General features: G+C 37.9%; 1 protein-coding gene across 2 annotated transcripts in view; it reads left to right on the forward strand.

Annotated features, from left to right (window-relative positions):
* Window positions 1-27,684, forward strand: part of PRKN (parkin RBR E3 ubiquitin protein ligase) — a 730,480-nt gene that overhangs the window by 420,343 nt on the left and 282,453 nt on the right. For both annotated transcript variants that reach the window (XM_065680442.1, XM_065680443.1), the window contains one exon: window positions 17,139-17,275. In XM_065680442.1, the coding sequence (XP_065536514.1) occupies window positions 17,139-17,275 (137 nt within the window). The remainder of the gene's footprint in view (window positions 1-17,138; window positions 17,276-27,684) is intronic.

Below are 27,684 nucleotides of genomic sequence, written 5' to 3' on the forward strand. Positions count from 1 at the left end.
AATGCCCAAAATTCAAGCCAGATTAACTGGCCTAAAACCACTTTCTCATGAAATGGCTGGTAGTTATGGCTGTTAGTTATGGCTTCTTTTAAGTATTTCCTTACTGTTAAAAAAATTGGTCCCTGAACCTGTCATAAAAGTAAGCATCTTGACACTGTATTTTTCTTGGGTTTGGCTGCTGCATGTAGCCTGCTCCCTGGATAATCAGACAGACATGCTTCAGCTGCTGGTTTCCAGTTGTTGCAATAATGTGCTAACATGCTGGTCCCCTGAAACAGCCTGCTTATTAACTGTGATGCCCAAATGCCATCTGGAGTGTTATTCAGACATCTATAATTATTCTGTCTACTTCTATTTGATTTCTTTGTTCTACTATGCATGCTGTTTATTCCTTTTCATTTTTTCTTTCTTTTTTCTTTTTTATTTAGCATGGAATCATTTCATCTTTTCATGCAGCAGTACTGCCAACTCTTCTATAAATTTCCTTTACAGAAAGGTGAACGCTCAAATTTCTGGAACTAGCTCTAGGAAGCAAACTGCAGAATCTCACTGTCTTCAAGTTAGAATAGAAAGAAATAGCATAAAAATCACTTTGACAGTAACTAGTAATCATGGAGGACTGAATTCTTTTCTTCCTGTTTTTGTCCACTTACACAGTACATAGTGAATGTAAAAAAAAAGTCCAACTCATATGACAGTGAGTTGCACTCTCAGTGTAAGTGGAAATGACTTAAGGGTGTAGGTCAGCACAGGATGGGTCCCTGAAGCAATCCAAGTGGAAATGGACCTGTAAATATTGAAAGTAATTTTTTATCTCTTTCTATCATCACTGTTCATTCCAGTATGTGAAATCACTCTTTCAGTCTTTCTAAAATCACGAGTAATTCATTAAATTATTTCATTTGGGCATTAAACATGTTTTCTAGGGATTTGCTTTGGCTTCTCAATTTGTAATGCTCATTGGCTGCAAACAGCTAAAACAAGTGGGAAGCTGAAAATAGAAAATAATATGAAGGAGAACTTGCATGGCAGTAAATGTGAAAGATGCTATGTGCCATATAAGTTAAGCAGAAAAATTAATATATGCTTCCCCTAGGTGTTTTCAACATTATTATATCTTGTTGAAATATCTCAGTGTAGGATTTCATGACACAATTGTCCCTGCATTGCTTGCTGGCTGCTGCTAAGCTGAAAGCATCCAGAGCTTTTTCCAAGCAGTTGTTAGCTCTTCCTTTTTCTGTCTAGTTTTATGTGATTAGAAAATAGCTCTTATTTTATGGCAGAAAGGGGATGAGAGAGAGTTCAAGGTTTTAATATGATCACTGCCGTGTGCCAGCCTAGGCCAAAGAAGTATGTATGAAGGATGAGGGGGTTAATAAATGGGCAGGAGATTAATAAATAGTCAGCATTTAATTTCAGTTTCTTGTGCTCGGCGAATTGAACTTTTATTCCCAGTGCAGTGATTTGTGGACAGTAGCCCCATCTAGGGGTAGGTCTGAAGATTTCTGCTGTCTAGAGGCTCCCTTAATGGGGGAAGGGAGACTTTGGGAAATACCCAGATTCAGTCTGAGATACAGCTTGAGAATAGAAACAAGTACAAGCAAAGCATGATGCCTTTGTTAGTAGGATGTGGTAGGACAAGCTGCTTAAAGCAAGAATTTGAAACATCAAGAGGAATTCTAAACTTGCGAATATTGCAGTTCTGTGGTCCCATGGCACAATCAAAAGTGGCAAGTGAGACCTGAGTTCTGCCTTGCCAGCACCCAGCACGTGGTCTGCAGCAATAGAGAAAACAAGCAATTCACTTTGGGTTATCAGCAAGGCAGGAGCAAGAAAGCAGAGCAGGGTTTTTGTAAAAAGCCAGCCATTTCTCTGCAAAATGCAAGAGGGTATCTGCTGCTTTTTAAGTGGCTTCCTTAGCATTAATTTTAAATTTTAGCTGTTGCACTTTAGCTCGGCTCATGTAGGGGCTTCTCATGAGAAGAACACGAGACCTGAGCTATCACTCAGGCTAGATAACCTCATCCACTTTGAGAAAATGGTTTTACAGAGGAAGGCTGAGGTCACAGGCAGGACTATATGGAAAAGCTTGCACTGATGCCGTATATATTGTGCCTGATGTGGAGAGAGGAGTTCTTTTGCTCGTAGTCCCTTAACTTTCATGAGCTGCTTTACTCACGTTTTTCTTATTGTTGTTGCTGCTTTTTTCTTGTCTTTTTTATATAAAAATGCTCTGTGTGAAAATGCGTCTTTGGAGCTGAAAATATATACATAGTAAGGCAGTTAGAAAACAGTCTGTGGTGTTATTGAATTGACCTTGTTGCCTTCCTTTTTGTTCCATCCTCTTTTTTTTTCCTGAAATAAAATTATTTGAACAAGATAACCTCTTGTATCTTTATAGAAGAATGTGACCTGCTCAGTCAGTTGCCTTTGCAGGGCTTTCTTAGCTCGGGGAGAGAGAAAAGGAAAAATGACTGCATGTAAGACTCTAGATTTAAGGTCAGCCATTCCAGCTGATAAATTTAACAGAACGTTTCCCCCCTCCCCCTTCTCCCCCCCCTTCTGATCAAGTGAACCTGATTAGAAGGAATAACCATATTCGGGTTTCAATGTGACTGCATAAATGAGCCTGTATGTGCAACTGGAATGAGCAGCTGAGCATTGGCAAAGCTCCAGAGACCCTAAATCAAAAAACAGAGACATAGAGGGAGGGATGAATACTGTATTCAAACACAAGATATTGGGACAAATATTTGCACAGTTGTGTCACTATGGGTTATTTATGATAAAATAATCCCATTTAGCTATCCCACCCTAATAACTTTGCACAAGTTGTAATAATGTAAATACTTGACTAGACTTTATTTAGTTATATATTTTTATTTTTATTTACTTTTTTAGAAAAAAAAACATTGTCTCAGTGCAGCAGAAAATTCCTAGTGCCTTTTGAAATAATAAGCATATTTTCCACATTAACACACAAAAAATATACTGTTGCATAGGAAAGCCAAAGCCCAAGCAAGGCTTCTTTCACCCAGTAAGTATTAGTAATAAAACTTCTGAGCTGTGTTGCTGGTTTTATGTGTACGTGTGCAGTGTGGCAGCCCATTTATGCATTTTCCACTGTGCTGGGGTTTACATCACTGTCGTATTAGTCTAAGCAGAATAGAGCAGATTGTTTATTTTGGTTTAGCTCTGCTTCAGGCTGTAGCATCAGATGTAGCTCCTATAGTGACAAATTCCAGTTGCAGCATCACAGATTAAACAAGGGTACAGAGCAGCCCTGCAAGCAGATTTGTTTCTCATGGGAGGGAAAGGATACTGTGCTTGCTAAAATTAGTATATATGATGCCAACATGAACAAAATAAAATAATCTCCTCCCATAACTTTCTTCTGTTTAACCAGTATGTTATCTAGAACCCCTCATGCACACTGTTCAGTTTGGGACTGCAGTCTGATTCCACCTTCTGTATGCTTCTTTTTTATGTTTGAGTTTTACTATGAGCTCATGCTCATCCATGCAGGCCTTCTGAGATTTTTGCCTGACTTTCAGCATTGGGATGGACCACACTTGAGTTTAGAGGAGGTGATCCTTGAATCCTTGAATATTAACCAGCTTTCTTGGACCCCTCTTCCCTCCAGGGCCTTATCCCACGGGATTCTTGCAAGCAGATCCTTGAAGAGGATGAAGTCTGCTCTACTGAAGTCTAGGGTTATAATCTTGTAGTTTGCTCTGCTTCCTTCTCTCAGGGTCCAGAGCTCCGTCATCTCATAGGTACTCCTGCCAAGGCTGCCTTCAGCCCTTTCATCTCCAAAAGCCCCTGATTGAAGAACATCTCATAGCTTTTCTACCCCTTTGGTCAAGAAGTTACACATTCATACATTTCACTTAGCAACCATATGTTGCACTGCACATGGTTGGTCTCCACGTTGATTAAGTATCATTTCTATTATGGAGCATTATGGAGAGACTTCAAAGAACATTTGAAGGCACTTTCTTCCCTGAAAAAGGCACATTAGCTTCATCTTAGCTAGACTTTTTCGAAATATCCATCACAGACAGCGATAATGACTTTTTAGAATAAGAGGGCTATCCAAATAACTGTAGCTAATACCAGAAAAAAAAAAAAAAAAAGAAGTAAAATGGATTAAATGGCTAGGGATTCATTTCTCAAACTTTTCAGGTGGCTTGTTTGCCCAATTTGGAGACAAGGATTTTTATAATAGGCCTCCTTTTGTTTTACCTTTGAAATGTGCACTGCTGTTTCCTGTAACACCCAATTTTTAAGGTTTTGGTCTCTTTAAGACTGTTCCATTAACTTTATTTATTGAAGTGACATTTTTGCTGCAATTTTCCCATTGTTCTGATTATGACCTATTATCTGAGGATCACTGCAAAGAGTTACAAGTATCTGGTTTGCCACAAAATCTTGTTCTCCCACTGGTTTTACAGTTGACCAGTTTTACTGTCCTCAGTGTGTAGTCAGTTCTGATTAATGCAGAACTAAGCAAAATTAAAATTAGGCCCCATCCTCTGAGTACAGATAAGAATCTTGACAAGGTTGCTGAAGCTCTTCACCTTTCAAGGTACAAAACAAATGCCTCCATACAATTAACAGCCTGTGCTGGATGGTGAAGGGCATGTGTGGCTTTTAAAAAGCTACAGCTTTCCCCCTCCCCATAAGCGTGCATTTAAAGCATAACAAACCCCATCATCCAGCTGAAAGGTCTTCATATAACTTCTCAAATAATGAATATTAAAAGATCAAAAGCTTCTTGGTAGTTAATAGAACGTAAAATTAAGATGTGAGTAATGCTAAGAAGAAATCCTTTGGCAAGGTACAATGTGCTGTGTTTATCATAACTTAATCTATACCTGTTACCTCTGAAATTCAGTTTAGAAATTGGAGTTTGTACAATAAATGTAGAATGCAGACCCAGGCTAACAGGAAAAATGTCATGTCGCATCACTTTCATGGGAGGGTCATCTCTTTCCTTGCATTAACTGGGCTCCTAACCCCACTGGAACCCAGGGTGGCCACGCCGGCCTTGATATGGAAACGATAACAGTAGATTGAACTGGAGGCATCTGGAATAAGGAATCTTGAGGACAGAGAGATTAAAAACAGTGTAGTAGGGAATTCTGGAAGAAAGGAGTTGCTGCAGGGAGTGCTCTGTTTATTTAAATGTTGGAAGAACTAGCTGCTGAAAGTGGTGTGTCTGTTAATGGACGATGAAGGAAGATATATTTTAAAAGAAAATAGCTACAAATATATGAAATAAACTACCGGGCTGGGTTTTTTTGATCTCTGGGATGTCTCTGTAAAGTAGAATAGGTAGTTGTACAGACATAGAAGGAGAAGTGAAGACAGAAGCTGTATCTGGGGGCATGCAAATAAAATTCCTCATGCTTTATTTATATATATATGTATAATTGTGGAGTATATATATATAATTGTGTAGTTCATGATTATGTATTTTCAGTGCCTCTCTCTGTTACAAAAAGTTGATGTCAAGAAAATAAGAATGCCTCGGCAGAGGTCAGAGATATTTTTTCAGTTGTCAGCTGACATGTCAAGGTGGTTTTTTTAGCTGTTATGTTCACAAAGTGCAGGACACAGATATTTCTACACTTCTGTCACTTCATGTTTAACTTTAAAAGGAATATGTGAAGCAGAATTGGAAGACATATAAGCAGCTGACATGTCATATGCACTTGGAAATGTGTCCTGAATACTAACAGTGTTGCTTCTAATTCGATAAACTTCACCCCTTGTAACAAGGCTGTCTGTAGCGAGGCCAACCCTTAAATAAAAAGGTCCTTTACGCAAGTATACTGAAACCCTGTGCAGACACTGTTTGTAAAACCTGAGCAGCTCCATTGTAAACTCAGCACATGTAATGTGGTGATTCAGAGCTCCAGGAGGCTGCTAGGTTCCTGATAGCACATGACAAGGAAATGTCATTGACTTCTCACACTTTGCCAAAGCAGGTTGGGGTTCAAGGGCTGCTGTCTTCTATAGCTTGTGTTTACGAGCAGAAGGCAAACCTGATGAATCACGCATGGCTGAACAGGTCAATGTCTCAATGTCAGGTTAGCTAATGTAAGAGAGAATGGGAAGCATAATTGGTATAATGTACAAGTGGGAAATGTGAGAGCCAGTTTAGATAAGACTTGGCCTGAACTTTCTTTGGGGGATCTATCATGCTCACAGGGTTAGTAGTTTCTGGAAGAGTTTTGAACTGAATCCAGACGCTTGGATTGTTGAGTATTTCTAATAGCTGTCATTTCAAGGGTTACATTTGTTACAAACCAATCTTTTTTTTTCTCTTTTTCCTTCCCAGTCTGTGCATTGCCAAGGGATGATTACGAAATTGCCACAAAGGAGGACTGAGGCAGTCAGCTCCAGTACCTGTGCAGCCAAAGATGTAAATTAGAAAGCCCAGCATAGTTAGTAGCTTGAGCATCATAAAAATGGTGCCTTATTGCACTTCCAGCTTTAATTAGGCTGATGAACTTTGTTCTCTGTGATTCTGAATGCTAAATCAGGTCAGGCAGAGCATAGCACTGAGACATACTGGCCTTAGCCAGTCCCTCAGACTCCTGAATAAGTGTTATGAACAAGGAGGAAAGCTTCTATTTTGACAGAAAAGGAAATTCTGGTTAAGCTTTTATCAGTTTTATTTCAGAACTGAACTTTCTCTCTTCTTCCACTTAAAAATACAAAGATGTCCAGTGAATGCTAAAGCAGAATGTTTTCCAGGTAAAACTAAGCAGGTGTATAGGTGCAAACAAATTTTCTGTGTACAGCTGATGCACAATTAGATCTTTTTCGATGTGATTAAAACACATGGTCTGTCACTGTCAGTTTCAGATGATGTTATTTTTCACATTGAATTATATCTTTGTCTTTATTCAAAAAACTGTAAGTCTAAACTTTGGTCAGCTCAAGTCAATGCCAATTTAGCTATTGATTATAATGAAAACAGAACCTAGGAAAGAAGTGCAAGTCTTAACTTTTCTATTAGCCATTTTGGCAACTTCCCTGTCAGTGTCCTGTGTGGGGTTTTGTTGCTGTAGTATTAGTTACTCCTTTGCAGACTGCAGCCAAATGCATTTCTGTAGTATCTTCAGAGAAGCAACACTAGATTCCTGTCAGCTTCAGTCATTGGTTTCATGCTAATCAAAGCATGCGCTATGTCCATCTGTATAGAAATAAGTGGGGCTGAGCACAATACAGCACTCTTTCTCTTGAAGAAATAATGAATCCCTTGCATGAACTACTTTCAAAGGCATGAAATGACATTGAGAGCAGGATGTATGACTTCAGACAAGTTTGTACTCCTAGTAGCCCTACTTGTTAATGTAATTTGTACAGCTACATTTTCTATGAGCCCTCCATTTCTCATCACTGAATTTCAAGGCTCTCTTCATCATTGCCAGAGAAGTTTCTGTCTTCATGAGACTAGAATTTGGCAGAGAAATCATATATATTCTAGAAAACAGATGAATTAGAATTATTTGAAAGTTAAATATCAAGCATCTATTGACATTTCATTTCTGAGTATTGCTACATGTGAACTTGATAGTAGTGTAATTGAGTAATGTTTTACACGAGTCATTATGAGCTTAGATTTTTTTTTTTTTGAAACAGAATAAAGAAGTGATACTCCCTAATTTAAAACATTTTTTCACATAGCATTTCTCAAGGTTTTCTATCTTAAGATAGTGCGGTGCAGAGATTTGAGGCAGGGAATCTGCGTTTCTGTGTTCCTTTTTTTTCCCCGCTTATTTTATCTGATAGTATCTGTGTACTACAATCTAGTTGATGTACTTTTCTCTTGATTACTAACATCCTAAAAAAAGTTTATTTCTTTACTATGCACAATCGTAATCCCAGAGGTTATTTCTACATAGCATCTAAATTAAAAACCAAAATCCGATCAAGCCATTCCCCTGTATCCTGGTTTGCTATTTTCTGGTTGTGGTTTGTTGCTAGTTTGGGGTTTTTTTTTATGAAAGAAAGTAGGTGCATTTCAGTAGGTCCTGTCTTTTTTTAAAAAACACTAACTTAAAAAAACCTTATGACTGTAAAAACTTCAAGTAAAACTTTAGAGTAAATTTCAAGGGTAAAAAACTATAGTCCAGAGTACTGTTTTCTTATACAATTTTTCAAATTATTAGAAAAAAGTGCAATAGTTAAAGTTTTACTTAAAAACAAAAAATAGAGATTGATGAGTGATCTAATTTCCAATTATTATTGATAAATACCATTTTAAATAAGGTGGGATTGACATTTATTTCAGGTGCTGTTCTATAATTTGAAACAGAAAATGAAGGAGCTTCAGATAGATTTCTTTTGAGAAATGTTTGTTGTTTTGTCCTACATTTTGAATTAAGTGATGCTCACTTGTTCATTTTATCAATATGTTTTGAGTAATGATATATCTCTCTTTGTTCCCTGAACAAAACAACGAGCAGGAAGGGGTTTGTCACAGAGTCCAAATGTGTTCCTTGGACACATTTTAGTGGTGTACAGATTCTTAGGCTAAACCAGCTTTTAGACTCCCTGTATTTTATTTGCCATTGTAATGGAAGAAATCCAGCATTTGTAATGAAAGATTTCTCTGTTATAGTTTATGCCTTAATCAGCCTGTGAGTGAATATAGGCAGACTGTGAAATGAAGTAGTGATGTTATCCATGATGATTGCGAGACATCAAGATATTATGCCACATGTTAAATGTGTTTGACTACGTTAAAAATGTTCTCTTGCTTCTTTTCCATTCTGTTTTCTTGTTCTTTTTACACCTCCTCTTTTTCCTGATAGCTAGACTGTAATGCAGACCATAGGTCATATGCAGTAAGTATGGCATGTTGACAGATGTGTCAAAAGGAAATTGAAGGCAGAGGAAATCTTACCTTAGTAAATGCCTGTTAATATTTCTGAATTTATTTAGAATTATCAAGTTTCTACCTATATACTGTCCTCTCTCCTGAGGCCAGGTTACTTCCTGTAACAGAGAGAGAGTGTAACAGAAGAGTATGAGTAGTTTCTGTAGGAATGATCTGTGTATTCGGGGAAAGCTGATAAATCTCACATGTGCCTATTTATTGTTGTTTTTCACTGTACTCTTTGCATCATTTGAGTATCAAGATCTGGAATTGAATGGTTCTATAAGAACAGAAAGTTATATTTGGATGAATGTCAGTTTTCCTAGGTGTTGCATAGATATTAGATCAGGTGGACAAATGGGAAAAGATTTTTCCTGAAGATTTCTCTACAAAGAACAGTAAATTACCTGAGTTCTAATGTATACTGTAATTCCTTGAAAGAACAGACACAAAGAGGACAAGCCAGCCTCTAAGCAGGCGGTACAAAATGAAAATGTTATACTGAGATTAAACAGGAAATAGGCACATAAAATCAGTTGCGCTTCCAGAATCCTCTTCTGAGTTTAATCTCTAGAATTAAAAAATCTTGAATTTTGTGCAAAATTTTGGTTTGGTTTAGGTTTTTTGGCTCAATTAAAAATTCAGAATTGATACTTCCCAACCCTTTCAATAGTGCCTGCTTTTTACTATTTAATTTGTGTGTTTCGTTGTTTTGGGTTGGGTTTTGTTTTTTTTTCTTATTTTCTTATTGGAAAGTTGATTCCATTTACTCTTTTGTGTAATTAATGGAAGTTGACATCTAGGGATAAAGATGGAGAAGGCGAATGAAATTTAAGCATAGAGCTGTGTGGATGCTGGGCATTTAAATTCCACACTTGTTCTTCTGGCAAGGGCCATAGCAAGATCAGAAAAAAAGAAAAAATCACAGTGTGAATATCTTATGATAGTGCTTGTAAGCAGTATAGAAAAATGACATAAACCATTCTCACTGTTAGAACAATTTTCTGGTGGACATTGTAACCCATTTCGTTTAGACTATTAAGGGGAATTAACTTCTTTGTACACTTAAAAAGTCAAAATGCATTCAGTAAGATTTGCCAGCCCAAAGCCTGTTCTTCTTCCCTTTGACTGGAGGTGCTGATGTAGAAAGTGTTCTCAGATAACTGCATCTTGACATTTATGGTAAGGTATTTGCCTTGAGGAGGAAAGGGTAAATGTTATCTGTAAATTATGATGATAGTGAGTTGGAAAAAAGAGGGGTTTCTATAAAGAAATAAAACATTAACTTGAGGGTGTTTTTGTTTCTAAGATAAAAATATTTTTGGTTGAGACTGAAGACTCATTTAATGGGAAGCACCCTCAAGCTATTGTTTGGATGAACATATAAATTGCATATTCATATTTGACAAGAAAGATGAGGAAAACCATAAAACAAAGTGGTAAAAGATAATTCTCTAGGAGCAAATAGAAGCGATACAGCTGGTGTATCTCCTGCTCCCTCTTACATATTTCCTTTTTCTTCCCCTTCCTCCCCTTCTCTACCTTACCTTGTTTTCCAGTCATCTTTTCTTCTATATGTGTTAAGAAACACATTCTAAAGGGATAACTGAAGTTTACACAGTGAAAGATATTGTGTCCAACAGTCATAGTCCCTCCTGGAGTCCCAGGGAATGAAAAGGATAATGTGACAGCATCCTTTAAGATGATATACAACATTTTTTTCCACTTTTGTCTTTTCAGGGATTTCAGCATCCACAAGAAATCAAAAAGAGGTCATGATTCTGTCTTGTCTTTTGTGTTGGGAAACTTTTCTTCTGTGCAGTGCGTTTGCATACAGCGTAATTTTCACAGGCAGTCTTAAAAGGTTTGGTTTGTGAATGGAGGGGTGAATCTAAAATCAAGAAAGAGAATAATTCAGTAAGATTTGGTGTTAAGAGAAGTGTCCCAGAATAAAGTTCTTCTACTGTAAATCTGTACTATTAAAATCTCTTAGTTTTTAAAGGAGGGTGGCCACATGCAGCTTATTGTTGCCCGTTGGAGACAGCACATGGTAGACGCTGGACTGTGCCCAGGAGCTGTTTGGGACTAGCAATTTGGCATGCCTAAAACTATGCTGGGGCCCATTTTAACAATTTAAGGGCATAGACAATTGCATCCCACTGGCATAAAAACATTTGCTGACAAATTTAATTTTACTAGCATAGATGTAGGGACTAAGACTAAATAAAGTTTAAATCCTTGAAAGAAATCAATGGGATCCTCAGCAACCAGTCAGGGGATTAAGAGGTCAATAGGGTGCAAAGGCATTTTGGCTTTATTCATTTTTAATTACTGAAGGATTGCATGATAGTGCTTGTGGAGGTGCAATTAGCCCTTCCTCCTCCTGTTGTGATATCACATCATTCTCCTAACTTCATTGGTTACCTAGCTGATGGTTTTGGGTTTTGGGGGTTTTATGGTTTTGGTTTCTTTTTCTGAAAACCAGATTAGGCTGATTTCTTACTGCATGTCTCTAGTCTGTATAAGTTGAGTATCTCTAAACAGTAAGTTAGGAGCCTGTGAAAGGGAGGGTCTGGGCAAAATGGTGTGTGGCTGGTGTGGGCTGCCCATAATAGCAGTTTTGCCTGTGGTGCTAAAGGATGGGTGCTGCCTCAGGGGAGAGGAAAGTCTGCTGTGAGCCAACTGAAATCCATGGGAGGGTTAAAGAAGTATTTGCCACCTTTTGGTGACAAAGGCTTTAGTAGGTCACTACATGCTAAAGAGCCAGTATTGATGGATCAGTTCACAGTAAGCTGATGCTCAGCAAGCTATAAAGGTTCTGAGTTAACATTTAAGGAGGCTGCTCTGCTGTGTTTCTACTGATAATTACAGTCTTACTGCTGGTGTACTACTGAGTGCAGTTACGTACATGTGAAAAAAAATCATGAGCCCTATGCGAGGGCAATCCTTGAGCTCCCAGGGGATTGCGGGGAGGAATAGAGTGGATCAATATCCAAGGGCCAGTGAGCGCTGAAGAGCCACATCCATGCAAAGTCCTCCATGCTCTGTGAAAAACAAAGACTTTCCACACTTAGGTTGATCCCATTGGTTGTTCTTGTATTTGCACTGTCAACTGGCATTGAGGCTTGGTTTAGGACAATTTAATGAGCTGCTTCCTTTGTCATCTTTTCTTTCCATTACTGAGGTCTTTTCCTTTTCTCTCCAGTGGAGCATTAAGTTGGTTTTAAAAACACAGATGAAGGGAAAGGAGCAGGTTCTACTGATCTTTCAAAGCGTGACTGATTTATCAGTTATTTGCTATGCAGAGGAGTGCTGTAGACAGCTAATCTGATAGATTACAGGAAAAGTTTCTTCTCCAGCCTAATTACTGGCCATTCCTGGATATCATAAGATTCAGCTGTTAGTGCCAACAGTAGTTATTTTGTCTAAAGATGGAGCTCAGACAAGGCATGTCTGAGCAAGCAGGCATAGCACATATTTAATGCTGGGTGCTCATGTGAACATACCAGTACACGTAACATTGAATTCCTTTGCCTGTGTCGTCGGGAAGCAGATGCTGTTGCCTGGCACAGTGATCACAGATTTTACAGGCAATAATGTGTGTCACTTCCACAGCACGAAAAAAACCCTTAACAATAGAGTTAACAGGAGCACTGCTGAAAAGAACACTTGCCATGATGAGTGCTAATTTAAAGTGTGCCTCTTCTTCCCTCTTATATTCTGTTTTATTACTGTCAGGCTGTTCCTGGGTTCTGGCCTCACGGTGCTGCTTTCCAATAGAAATAAGAAACACGAAAGCACATTTTAGAGGAAAACATGTAACATAATACAGAAGAAAGTAGGTCAGTTTTCACTTGCCAATGCCCCTTTAAGTTAACAGCTGTGGATCAGAATACACTTTTTATACAGAAGCGCAGCCACAAAATGTAAGCTCGCAGTGATGTCTCGTGCTGTTCATATCCTTCACCTTATGACCTTTGATGTGCTGCGTGGCAAGTGATCAAAGACACAAAACCAGGTCTTTTTTTGGTTGTTTTAGTGGATTTAATGTGTCAGTTTTCTGAGAATACTCTATTTATGTATACTGTGTTGTTTTTTTTTTTTTTTTTTAATTGGCACAATCTGTAAAGATTTATTTTCATCCCGGTTGTACTTTTTGTGTGTTCTTAAAAGTCCTTGAAATACGGGTTCTTGGTTGCAAAGTTGTAACTGTGAGATTTCTTAGTGCTTTATCATTGTTTCTTTTTTATTGTAAGGTCTTGATACTCTTTTCACATACCTACCCTTGTCTAAATAATTAGAGGTCTGCATTCTTATTTACAGGTTGTCTGCAATTGCTAGGTCACTGTTTCTAATACCCTTAGTAGCGTATTGCTCATTAAAAGGCAGGATTTGTTGCTATACTTTCCTTCAAATTGCCTCAATTCTAAAAGAGAAATCCCTGTGATTTTTTTTTCTCTGCTTTCTATATTTATATTTTATATAATTAGTAGCATCTTTCTAATGGTATTTAATAATCTACTCTACCTGGAGGTACTTGGAAGTGCTCATGGTAAGAAAACCATGCACTTAAAGCATCATAAATGGGCAATTCTTTCAGTAGTTTTGCATAAGACTGTGGACTGTACGCAGTAGACAGGAAAACCACGTGTGCCACCAGCTTTGTATGAATTAGAACACTTCCTGTAACAGCTCCATGAGGAAGATGTGATAGATTAATAATTTGGATAATTAGGCATTGTAACTTTGTTCTGGTGCATGGGTAGAGCCAAAACTGCTTGAATGCTGCTTAAGGAATGGCATAGAAATTCGTTTAGAAATGAAATTATTTCATGGTACTTAGAGAGCCTTTTGAAGTACAGGAAGACTGCCAACATGGAAAAATGTATCAGAAATGCAGAAGTGTGTTATGATATATATAGCACTCATAGGTGGGGTTAAAGGCTGTGATATAGCTGTGTGCATTCAAATTTATTTACTGCACAGAAATGAATCCCAAATGGCTGTTTTTGCTTCGCTGACTGTAATCCCAGCAAGGCAGCCTCACAGACATCTGCTAAGGGTTTTTTATTATTATTTGGTTAAGATTTTGAGATTGAGGTGAGAAAAATCCAACTGTCACCTAGAAATGACCCCGAGGGGGTTTCACAGATTTGTCCAACATGTTTTTCACAGATTTCTACAGGCTTAGAGGTATTCTTTGCTCTGAAGTGCTTCAGACCATGGCAACTCACATTTGCTAAAAAATAATGGATTGATACATGTGATATGCTGTTTAACCTTTACTCTGTGAAGCTTTTTACAAAATAAGAAGGATAAAGACCAAGCAAGGGACAAGTTGCCGGCATTTTTCTTCAGCAGGCGTTGAAAGATACATCAGTTAATCCACTGTTATGCCTGCAAATAATTCCTTATGCTAAGTAGCCCCTCACATTCATAGCCACTGGGCTCACTTGCAGTATGTTAATAACTGTCATGAGATTTATTTCACAGCGAGCTTCTTATCTAAACAAGATCGAGCCTTTGTATGTTTATTTAGTTAGTATATTGTTGTAGTCTATCTGAGAATTGTCTGCAATGTGATGCTTCTCAGGAAAAAGAAGGAGTGTGTAGACCAGATAGCACTTCCAGCTATGCTGCTGTTGTGCCACACAGATATCTGACAGCAATAACATGAAGGAGAAACATTTTAGATTCTCCTTTCTCGTTTAAGTAAATGCATGCTGATAAAATTCTAATGAAAAGAAATCAGAGCACAGGAGCAAGTGACTTATTATGGGAATTCTCTGTGATGAGTTGTAATGTTGGATTTTCAATTTTTAAAAGTGGTTACATTCATAATTGGTGAATAAAAAGGACCAATTTATCCCTTGCTGTGAGAAACATTCTTCTTATATATTATTCTCATGAAGCCTCTAATTCAGCCAAATGTATTATGTAAATGGAACCTATGAAATACCTTCTAAAATATATACCAGATTTACATTACTAGACTGTTATGTTGGATTGAGCAAGGGCCCTTGTTACATTATATGGCAAATTTTTTTACTTTCATAATACTCCTTTCAAAAACAAATTGTGTTTGGTGCAAGCAAGGCTTCTATTAATTACTCTTGGGGTTATCCTAAATGGGTATTTACTAGTTTCATCCAGGCATTATGAATATAATGTTTACATCTTTGTCTTTACTGATCTTGGGGACCAAACTTCTGTATCACTTTTAAGCTAGAAGTGCTTTCTTTTGATACAAAATCTGAAAATCTTGGAATACAGTTACTGTTCCAATGCCAAATGTGTTTGAATAAATCTGCATTGCATACAGATTGAGTTTCTCAAAGCCTTACGCCACAGATACTGTGGGTTGCAAAATTAGCAGACAGTATAATAGCTGTGAAAGCTTAAGCTCATGTTTTGTGACAGAGTCAGAACCCAGACTTATAGCTAGTTCGTGTGCATTGCTTGCAAGTTTGGTAGTGTTAAAAGATAGCACATTTTAAGATTAACGTTTTTCCTAACAATGCAGTTTAAGTGTATAGGGATATAGCTGTGTTTTTTCTGGACTATAGAGGATCATAGAATGGTTAGTGTTGAAAAGGGACCTTAAGATCATCTAGTTCCAGCCCCCCTGGCACGGGCAGGGATGCCTCCCCCGCATCGTATCACCCAAGGCTCTATCCAACCTGGCCTTAAACACTTCCAGAGATGGAGCATTTATTTAAAAACAGTTGTAATATATTAAGAAGCAAAAATATTTGTCACAAAATAATTTACATTAGTAACTGACAGTAGTAGTTCATTGACATAATGAAGTGCTGTCAGTCTTGGTTTCCTACAAGTTTAGGTGGAAGTGTTGATAATACCATTTTTATTTCTGGCCTGTTTTTTTAAAGACGTTCAACTTCTGATGGCTTTCTAGTGTGGATCTGTTCTTATACATAAGATATGTTTTGTCTTTGAAATGAAAGTAAGAGCGTTGTGAATTTAGATCCCTTGAGCTTCCCATGAAACTAAAAACGATGCTCATACTGAAGTAATAAAAATGGGCAGTTAACCCTAAAAATGATGTATCCATTAAAGTTATAGGAAATTTTAATTATATCTGCATTTCAGAAAGAAATATTTGGGATGTTTTGCTTAAGGCTTCATTCATCTGGTGAGCCCTGGGGACAAGATAACCGCTCCTCCAGTTCTCTATAATGATTTTGGGACCATCCAGAGCTAAAATGATATAGATCAGCTTCTCATTTTGCCTAACAGCTGTCTTTTAAAAATTATTATTTGTTACATTCAGAACAGCAAGTGGGTAACTAATAAGGATTAGTAATGGGGAGGTTTTATTTAATTCAGTTTCTAATCTGCTTTATTCAACAAAATCCTTAAAACACAGAAATTGTATTTTTGGAGATACCAACACATTGCCATGAATTCTATAGTATGTGCAGCTCTAAAGCACATTTTCAAGGAAGATTAAATGCTTATATACAGTATGTGAAATTATTATTGATTACATTTTGCAGTTGTATTCTTACATTGAGGGCTTGATGATTTACCATTTCAGTGGGTTTTCAAAGCATCGTCTAGCAGGATTTATAGAAGCTAAAGGAGTATTGTTAACTCTAATGATTTTATCACAAGTCCTACTGTATTTGATGTTGTATTTTAATACCTGTCTCCCAGAGTACCATGAATATGTGAGAATTTGTCCTTTTACTTTTAAAAACAATTCCCTTTCTTCCTAGTTACTAAAAATATTAACATATAGCCCATTTGTTTGTTTGACCACAGACAAATAAAAGTAGTTCAGCATTTTTTCTCAGCTTATACATGTCTCAATTTTTCCAGTTTTGATACTCAAGGTTGATAATACTCTTCAAGAAGGTGAGATAAGCAAGCAGTATAGTATAAGAGAGCACAAACAGTGCTTTATCAAAGCGTTCATAGTCATTGTTTCAGAATTAACAATTAAGGTATGTCCATCAAGAATTTGTAGAATTAGTTAACCTGTATTAGAGCAAACCCGTTAGGTGTTCCTGCAGTGAAGACTGCAGTGAAGGCACATTTCACCTGTATGTAATACTTCCTAATTTACTCATTTTTTCTTTCACCTCCAGTGTGCTGGTCCTGAGCAGAGTACTGGGAGGTGCTGCCTCTCCTGGCTGTGGCCAGTTTGCAGATTTGATCCCATCCTTATTCATAATTTTCATTGGATTTTTTTTTTTGTTTTTTTGGTTTTATTTAACAGGAGTCCTGTGCTTGTGTTCCAGTGTGTGCATCGCCATGTCATTTGCCTAGACTGTTTCCACTTGTACTGTGTGACTATGCTGAATGACCGCCAGTTCATCCATGACCCAGAGCTTGGCTATTCTCTCCCTTGTGTAGGTATGTTTAAACTGATGTTTTTTTGGGTTTTTAATTTATGTGATTTTGATTTCAGGTCAAGATTTGTTTATTTTTTTATCACCTATTAGTTTTGAATATATCTGTTTTCATATGACTTGTTTAATTTCATGGAGAAAAATATTTGAAGATCGGAGTCTTTCTTGCTAGACATGTGAACTGCAGAATTAACTGGATTCCAAAGGGCACTTCTCTTAAAAGCAGATGCATACTTTCTTTACGTTAAAATTTTATAATCACAAAGTGCTAGCAGATGATAACATTACACTCTGGTTAAAAAATATCACCTTGACCTCCACGTTTCCACTTTCAGACTAAGTAAAGTGTTAACTTTCTTGGCCTGTCTTCAAGTATTAATAAAAAGAGGACTGCAATAGGAATTTCAAATAGCCTTCCTGTTGATGAAGTTATTGCTACTAATTGCCAGCTTGAATGTCATTGAATGAAATGATATCTACCATCTCTACTTGAGAAGATGGTGGATTATCTGTTCTACCTGAGTAGGAGATGGTTTAACTTAACAAAATAAAGGCTTACACTGAACCTGAAGACATGTTTTGAGAATTGATACCATTGTGAATTCTAAAAAAATTTGCTGTGAACAAATGTATTAGAATTTATTTTTCCTGTTGCTATATTTGAACATGTGCTTATATGTTTCTCACAAGTACTTTATAATTTTCCAGCATATTAGAAGCTGAATGGGAGATAGATTTGCCTGGTTACATGAATGGCTGGCAAATAGATTTGAAATTACTAGATAGGATGAAAAAAAGACAAAATTTCTTAGGAGAGTGGCATTTATTTACTGTGAGAACATGTTAGAACAGTAAGAACATGAAAGAACAGTAGTAAAAACCAGTTAAACTCACTTGGTTTTAATTGCTTCAGGAGCAATGTAGCAATAGTCATCACCTTTCACTTGAATCGCTGTTTATGTGCTGTCTCACCGGGTCTCATTTTACTTGCACTCCAACAGTTTGCTCTGCTACTGCATTTACACACTGATCTTATACTGCGCGAAGCACTTCATAACATTGTGTAAGAAATTTTGTGGTAAAGAACCTGACAGATACTTTATACCCAGTTCTCTTTCCTTGACCTTGACATTGCTGTAGTACTGTGTGGCAGTCTGTACGCTGAGCCTCTCTCCTTGCTTCTCCAAAAGTTAATCCATTTTCTGCTCCCACACAAATTAATCAGCTACTTGAGATGGATCCATCCTTTTTTCCCCTCTTTTTTTATCAGTTCTCTTCCTCTTTTCCTTTTAGCTCCCTAAGTTGATCAGTTGTTTCAGTGGTGCAGCAGGCAACTCATCTTCCTCCTGTCTTGTGAGCCTCCTTGCTGCCATGGCTAGCATCACAGAGTTTCCTCCAGTTTAGATGTTATGTTAAACTAATGACCCTTACACAACTTCTCTCTGTAAACCCATTGCTAGTCATGCTCCACAAAACATTTATTACGATTTTTGTATGTATTTTGCAACTCTAATTAACTCTACTTCTGTTCAGAAGTTTTGTCTTTTTTTTTTTTTTTTTTTCTCAAAGAGAAGTCTAAGAAGTTTGCAGAAGTTTTTAACCCTACCTGACAGTAGCAGGCTAGTTTTTTTCTCTCCTCTATGTGTTGAACATTACGGGAATTGAGCAGCAGAAACAGAATAGGTATGGGATGAGGGGAAGATGCAAGAAGACAGGGTGAAATGCTCAAGAGATGCAATTTCAGTCTTTGCATGGTGAGGAAGACATTGGCTTGGCCTGAGAAAGGAATATTGTAAAGGATGCGCAAAGATGAACGGTACTTCTGCTGTTCAAGTGAGATAGTGTTCAGCTGTGGGACTGGAAAAGCAGCTGTTGCTGTGAATCTAGCCTTAGCTGTGTTGTACTTTAAGTGTTAAAATAGCTAAATATGGAAGTTCTAAAAGTTTCAGGACTCCCCAAATCAGAAAGTTGTTTTTAAAATACTATCCATTAAGGTAGTACTAATAGCAGTAGTAGTAACAATAATACTATAACTGATACATTTTCTCTCTGATCTCCTGTTAGTAAGAATGTTTCTTGGAAACGTTTCTGCAGAGGTGCTGTCTTGTGCCTGTGGAGGCCATAGTTTAGGTTTGCCACAGTGTAATGCCCTGCTGTGCAGTACAGAGTTTCCAGAGCTAAAGCTGAATTATAATGCTGAAGGGAAGGAAATATAGTTGTGTCAGTATAGCACGTATTATGGGCTCTTTGGCACTTCTGGTAGGCTGATGAGGACTGACAAGGCAGATACTACTTTGAGATCTGTGCTAGTGTCTCTGCACAGTGGTGTGTGGTGCTTTCTAGGCATACCTGCTTGCTCAGAGCCAATCTGATTATCTCTAAGTATTGACATTATACTGTGATGGCATGCTTTGCGTTGGAGAGGTTCTCAGTCACAACGTATGAGTATTCAGCAGTTTTAAATAATATTCCATCTAAACCTAAAATTGATTTCTACTTCCATCAGTCTGCTGTGTTGTCAGTTCTGTATCAAAAAAGGCATTTGGAAGCATTATCTTTCAGAGTGTTCTGCAGGATGAAGAATTTAAGCAGTGCTGTTATAACTTCAGTGATTCATTTCTGCCACTATGTTCTGGTATGCAAGAAAATTGGTTGTTTCTAGAATTAGGTTACATTGGAGTTAGGAACTGATGACTATTCTTTGTTCTTTGACAAAGTCATGAGGCTGAGGTTGCATCAGACCTGTGAAGAAGAGTAATGCATGAGTTGCCAACCCCTTCTTTCTTACTGTTCAGCTACAGAAGATTTTAGCCTGCTTCATAGCTATGGATCTAGTGGCTTTCCTCAGCAATGAGTTCAGTTGAGAAACATTCAAAGCAATATCCTGTTATTTTCTTTTTCACTTATCTTGGCATTCCTACTGAATAGTATAAGATAGCATTTTTGCAGTCTACAGTTCACAATCTTCGTTTTTGCAACTGCACTTTCCAGTTTGTGTTTGCATGTGAGGATAGTAAAGCACTGTTGACACAACTTTCTCTAATTACCTCAGTTGAAGCCTAAAATGAATTCCCTTGACAAGAATGAATATCATGGGACATGCTAAGAAAAGACTTCTCTTTCTTACTGTGTCAATGTTGGTTTAATACATGTTATCTCTGACAGAGAGTCACTCAGAGCAAAAAATATTAGACCTGAGCTTTATTGAAAGCTTAGATGTTAATTTGAGCCTGCTTCTAAAAGGAATATAAAACAAAGTTGTATTTACTGTAATGAGATTTATGTCATAGTAGGTGACCAGGTTACACAGACAGATCAAAACAGTCTATATTAATACGTGTATTTTTAAACATCATGAACTAATACTGAAATAGCATTTATGGTGTCTTGAATAGAAAATACTATGACTCTGGACTTTGTAAAAAATTATTTTACTTTTCCATTTTCAGGTAAGAACAGATTTCCTTAAAAACTACCCCATTTCTTCAAGGCATGTGTGCACACATTGCCCTAGAACTGTACAGGAGGGTTTGGTTTTGTAATTAAGCCTATTTAAATTGTTTGCACTTCCAATTAGTTCCATTCATTCTAGTGTTTTTCAAAAATAGAGATAACATAATGAACATAGCCTGAAGTTTCTGTTAACGTTTGACTCACTGTTCCTGAATTTTATCAAGGGAATGTACCAACATAGCAAGTTTTTAATATCTTTTATTGGATCAATCTAGAGGTGAAAGCACCACACACAACAGAACAAAAATAAACAGCAGCTGCTACAGCAAAGGGTCACAGTGACAGACAAGATCAGCATTATCATCACAAGTGTATGATAACTTGAGCTGGAAAGGATCTAGGGATTTCAGATAAACAGTGCTTCTCAAGTAGGTTCAATTTCTTGCTTCCTGGCACAGATATAGCAGAAGATGCATTTTGTTGCTGCGTTCAGGTATTTTTTATGGTTATATCCTTGCTTTTCTTTGATTTCTGTTATGTGGCCTAATTAAGCAGGAGATAATAAATGCTCAGAAGAAGGCTGTCATCTCAGCTGATGAGCTGTGATATATCACCTTGATAATTCCATAGGTTCACTTTGTTCCAACGCAAAATGTGTCATTGCTGTAATTTTCAGAACAACATTAATTCCTTAGTGCTTTGCTGCTAATGCTGCCAGCCAGTGCTACTCCAGCTGAGAACAGCCAGCGTTGAGGACTGCAGTTCTGAGCAGAATAACTGATGCATTGATAGGATTAGCTATTCAGAGTAGTGTAGCAGAAGCCCCAAGATTCAAACCCACTGTATCAGCTCAGAGCAAGGACTTACAGATAGGAGCTGGCTGGATTTCATTGGTCATTAAAATAAAAAAGCAAACACTACAGATTATACTCTCTCTGCCCTTGCTAAATGGCAGCAAAAATCTATCCCATTTCTCTGTATGGTGTCTTGTACTAATGAGGCTTCATGCATAGAAATTTCCATGAGTGGTGACCTCCAAGTATCTTTGAAATAATTAATAAGGTGCTTAGAGGGATAGATTTGCATATGCATGAAAGATCATTTATGGTTATTTAGTTACTGTGCAGGGCAAAGAATCTCATAGCATTACCTCAAAGCAGGAATTGTATACAAATATTCAATGTATTAGCCCATTAAAACACATGCTGTTCCTATGAACACTGTTTCATTTTTAAAATAACATTACAGCATTATAGGTCTTGGTCCCTAGGGTAAAATGAACTTCCACAGCTCTTTGGTAGAAGAAAAGGTGGTGAGGCCAAGGAAAGGCAAGGTTTTACACTGCTGTAGGCACTTTGCAAAATGTCTTTGTATCACTTTATTTCTTATGAGTAATCATATGCATGATGTATTTTAAAGGAATCCAGATAAAAGATGCAGTTCTCCTTATGACTGCAAAACACTATTGTGTCTGGAAGTAATCTGATTTAACCGCACAGATATATAAATAAATAAGTGAAATTACCACCAGTTTGTGTATAGAACTGCTAATAAAAAGGACTAAAGCTTTAAAGTATAATAAATTGCCTTGAGAGCCATCCATTGAAAGAAAGCTTCTGGGGACTGATTAAGGAGGCATATATATTAAGATTAAATTCTTTATCCCATTACATGATATCTGTATAATAACAGTATCTTGTTATTCCTGTGGAGGATGTCAATGCAGTGGTGGATCTGAAACATCTTTCAAATTCATAATACCCAAAAAGAAAAGGGGAGAATAAACAGGTAGCCTAAGCAGTTTGCAAGTGAAAGGGAGGAGGAAAAACTGTACTTGATTTGATAACTCCAAATAGTATCACAGAATCACTTTTTTTCTTTTACAGACAGAATCTCTATTAAATTTAGGAGGTCTGTGCGTGCAAGGGGCTTTAATGTGAAGGTCAGTGATCTATGACAGAGCTTTCTCAAGAAAGTAGTGAGGAAGCAGGCAGTTTAGTGAGGCCTAAAATGGAAGAGTGCACCGATTGGTACAAGCAGTAAGATTTACCTGCTGTGAAGCCTCAGTACTTCAACACTTTCTGAAATCTCTGTTCTTCAATAGCCCTGCTTAAAAAAATATTTGAAGTAACTTAGGAAATCAGAAATGGGGAAATATTAATGATTATTAGAGGAATAAAATAAAAGGGGTTGAAAGCACACATATTTGCAGTTTTAGGAAGTTCCTCAAAGTGCTCCTTAAGTTGGATATTTGGGGGGGGGTTGTTAAATTCTTGGCAGCTATAAACTTTTTGTAATTTCTTGTTGGTATGAAATATCTGAGCATACAAAAGCAGTTGTAAGATGTTGGAGAAATGCTTTTTATTTTCTTTGTATATTGTACAACTTAGAAAAGGCCTTTTCTACTCTGAGGAATTAATAAACAAGCAGTTGCAGTTTTCAGAGCATTTGTGGTGACAGTTCTAGTTGACAACATGGATAGTGGGACTGAGTGCAACCTCAGCAGGTTTGCTGATGACACCAAGCTGTGTGGTGTGGTCAACACGCTGGAGGGAAGGGATGCTATCTAGAGGGACCTTGACAGGCTTGAGAGGTGGGACTGTGCAAACCTCATGAAGTCCAACAAAGTCAAGTGCAAGGTCCTACACCTGGGTCAGGGCAATCCCAAGCACAAATACAGGCTGGCAGAGAATGCATTGCGAGCAACTCTGAGGGGAATGACTTGGGGGTGTTGGTTGACAAGAAGATCAGTGTGAGCTGTGTGAAGATCAGTGTGATCAAAAGATCAGAAGGTCAGTGTGAGCTGGCCAACTGTTTGTTTGCATGGTTGAGGAAGGTGATTCTCTCCCTCTACTCAACTCTAGTGAGCCCCCATCTGGAGTATTGCATCAAGCTCTGATGTTCACAACATAAAAAGGACATGGAACTGTTGGAGCAAGTCCAGAGGAGGGCCACAAGGATGATCAGGGGACTGGAGCATCTCCCATATGAAGACAGGCTTAGAAAGTTGGGGCTGTTCAGCAGGGAGAAGAGAAGGCTGTGTGGAAACCTCATAGCAGCCTTCCAATGCCTAAAGGGGGCCTACAAGAAAGCTGAAGAGGGATTTTTAATAGACGTTCTTGTAGTGATAGGACAAGGGGGAGTGACTTTAAACTACAAAAGGGGAGATTTAGATTAGATATAAGGAAGAAGTTCTTCACTGTCAGGGTAACAAGACAGTGGGACAGGTTGCCCAGAGAAGTTGCCCAATCCCTGAAAGTGTTCAAGGCGAGGTTAGATGGGACTTTGATCAACCTGGTCTAGTGGAAGGTGCCTGCGGCAGGGGGTTTGGAACTAGATGATCTTTAAGGTCCTTTCCAACCCAAACCAATCTCTGATTCTTTTTCGCCCCTTAAGTTCTAAAAGTATATTCCTCTAATTGCCCTTCTTTTAACTTTTTGTAACTCTTGGTCAATATGCTAAGATAGGTAATGATTTTTTTCTGTAAGACTGTATGTGCCCTGAACAAATAGCATAGCTCTATGCAGCACGTTGGAGGAGAGAGCCTTGTTGACAAAATTGTCCACTAATTTTTGAAATTTTTTGGAAGTTTTTCAGGGAATACATCTAAACTGCTTTCTGTCCTCATCTAGCAGGTGAAGCTGACCAAACCTTGTTCAAGTAATTACAAGTTTATTGCAACTAGGCTTTGGTGGAGAAGGGAAAAAGCACATAGGCGAACCAAATTTTTACTTTCAAGAGTTAATTGAATTTACAGCAGTTCACTGAAGAATCTTTTATGGTCTTCTGCATTCTACTCTCACTGTGGGGATGAAGTAAACATGAACCAACAGTGTATCAAGTAGGGGTTTTTTGTGTTCTTTACTAGCACAAGCACATGAGGCTAGCTCAAAGGATACGGTTAGAAGTCACAACGGCTGCTGCATTTCTATTTTCAGTGTTGGCTGAAGTTCAAGCAGCAATGTCTGAGGTTTGTTCCCTCAAGTCTGCTCTGTTTCTGTAGCACCAGATTGCAAATTCCATATCTAAACAGCTTCAATCTATAGAACAAGCAGAGCTTGATCCCATGGTGTGTTTGAGGCAGACATTGTATTCTTCTCTGGGAACAGCTATAGCAAAATCATGCCATGTGATCCTTTAAAAAATCTGAGTTGAAGTAATTAAATTCAACATGAGTGTCTTACCATAGGTGTTCTACCTTACCTCTTACTAGATCTTCTGTTGAAATATATTTCATTTGTAAATTGCATAGAGATAGGCTTACGCTGGTTAGCAGTAATGAAGGATAAGAGATAATGAAAAGATCTTGCTTAGAAATCAGTTGGCTTTAAGAGGAACTAGGAATGAACTTTCAAAGCAGACTTATTTTCCTATGAAATAAGATGTCCACTGTCAAAGTAATATAGAAGTAGCAATGGCAGAAGGGGGGTGTGGGGGGGGGGGGTGTGTCTGTCTGTCCTTCATAATATCCACATCCAGCTGAAGTGGAGGTGAATTTGTCTCTCAGATTGAGTCAGTGAATGCTGTGGCTTTGTCTTTGGAAATGAAAGGTATTCATTCTGACTGAAAGTGTTTCTGCCCATATTGGTTTATCTTATAATAATCACTTGATGTGGGTATATGGTTGGCAAGTCACTTCTAAGCTGCCATCTGACTGAGAAAAATCATCACTTGCATGAACAATAAAATAAAGTAATAGTCTTGTTAGTCATCAACTTTACACTCAATTACTTGAATAGGCTTTTAATTCAAGCTATTTTCTAATTTGTTTTATATGAAGTGCTGTTATAGCAAGTACAATGATTTAGACTGTATCTCCTTGGAATCTATCTTCTCCAGAAAAACATATTTTTTAAGAAAGAAGAATCATCTTTTGAACAGGAAACTTTTGCATTCATTCATGGCTGCAGATTTCACTTTGAACCAGGACTAGATTCAGTTGTCCCTGGATAATGCATAGACGTCCTGAATCGCCTTTCTGGGTGCTCCCATTCTAGTCCATGGGTAGTCCATGGGCAGTTAATATTAATGAGGAAGAGTCTGGGTGAAACGTGGTGGTAAGGGAGATAAAAAGAAGAAAGGAATTATGTACAGGGAAAAGGGGGCGAAGGGTCATGAAGGAAAGGGACTAAGAGAGGTGAAAGAAGCAGTGCATTGAGAACTGTTAGTGTCTATTCAAGGAATGAAAAAACTTCTAAAGAGGGAGAGTGTGTAAAGTGAGAAAATAACGCTTCCAGCTTCATTCACATTTTGGCAAGACTGGGAATTTAGTTTTTAATGACAGTAGTTCAGTGGTTTATGTGTGGACTGTTCTTCCACAGACTGGAGACACCAGAGTGTGTGTTCTAAAAATGTCCAATGGACCGTAGAAGATGCTGGTTTTCACAGCTAGAATGTGCTTGAAGTGTTTGTCTTACACTAGAGCAGCAGGAGGGGAAGCTGAGCTTTCATGCCTGCCTAAGAAGAGATTTCCTAATGTATCAGTTTTCACCTGAGCAGAGGAGGGTCTCTTTCAGTATAGCGCCATCTCTGAGGTGGGCTGTGCAGCAGCCTTTATAAAAATTATTACTGTCTGCTAACTTATATACTCCATGTATAACACGCTGTGACCAACTGTGGCACATTCAGCATGTGTTTAGTCTCTTAAACCTGGTGATTAATATTCCCTGAGTCACTTTCTAAGCCTTGGTCTCCCGCATGGCAGCATGTAGAGCTGCTGCCACATCACAGAACCAGCTAAGGACATTCCCCTTCAACAAGGAGCTGGCTTTAATTAAATTTCTGTGTCTGGAAAGTGAAAATCTAATTTTCTTTTTGACATTTTCTATATTACTACTTAGACAAAATTATGAAAATAATTAATCCCCATGAAGCAGACATCAGCATTATAAGGGGTGCAGATATATTGCATATAAATAATACTACTGATCACCAATCTGTTATAATTTATTGATGCAAATTCTTATTAAAACTCTAAAATCAGATTTGTTCTTGGTACAACAGATGTGTCAAATGATTGCACAGTGTAGGTGCAAGCAAGGGTTATGAAAAATAACATGGTTGAAACTGCATCTCAGTAAATTCTATCTCCCCAGAAATGTATTTCAAGAAAAGAAAGACATGGGGGGGGGGGGGAAAGGAGATAAGGTGTACCATTTAGAAAAGAGATTTTCATTCTTTGTTTGGGTCAATACATTCCAATGTAGTGGTTGCCTAAAAGTGGTGATGGATGAAATCACATTCTCATTCTGGTCCTTGGGGAATCCATGTTCACATTACAAAAGCTGTCATGTCATCTACTGCAAGTTGTTACCCTTGTTTCCTTCGCTGAGAACACAGAGAAGGATCCTGTGAGTGTGGAAGTCAAACCATCTCTTTGTAGCTGAAGCACTTTGTGGAAGTCAGAAGCAAAGGTGGAACAACATGGTGTTGTTTGCACTGGTGAAATGCCACTGAGATGCAGTCTGCAGTGCTTTTATCAAAATCCTTTCATACTAACTCAAGAGATTTCTTATTATTTTTTTTTTCCATGAAATCTGAACATCTGCACATTGCACTGTGTCAGTCTTGGAATTGACTGAAGTGATTGCACCTTAGTATTTTTCCTTAGGATTTGACACCGTAGGCCAATTTCAAGAACTGGACCTTTGATATTGCAATTGTAATCTACCTGCATGACGTTTGTTGTGGGTTTATTGCTGGATGGTTCGGAAGTGCTATTGCACAGAGGGTAGATGGAGCAATGGCACTGAACACAGGCAGCTGGGAGAAGACCATGGAAAGAGGTAATGGTCCAAGTCAGTGTGGATTCCAGGGTCCCAGCCTGTTACAATAAGAGGCCACTGAACTGTCAAGCTGTTGCTAATATAGGTTTGCCACCATATAACAGAGTAGTCTTATTTGTAAGTAAGTCTAGATTCTTTAAGATAAAAATGCACGTGTTTAGCAGATGGTAAGTTT

This window comes from Lathamus discolor, chromosome 5 (genome assembly GCF_037157495.1).
Source record: "Lathamus discolor isolate bLatDis1 chromosome 5, bLatDis1.hap1, whole genome shotgun sequence".
In the NCBI taxonomy this organism is placed as follows: domain Eukaryota; kingdom Metazoa; phylum Chordata; class Aves; order Psittaciformes; family Psittacidae; genus Lathamus; species Lathamus discolor.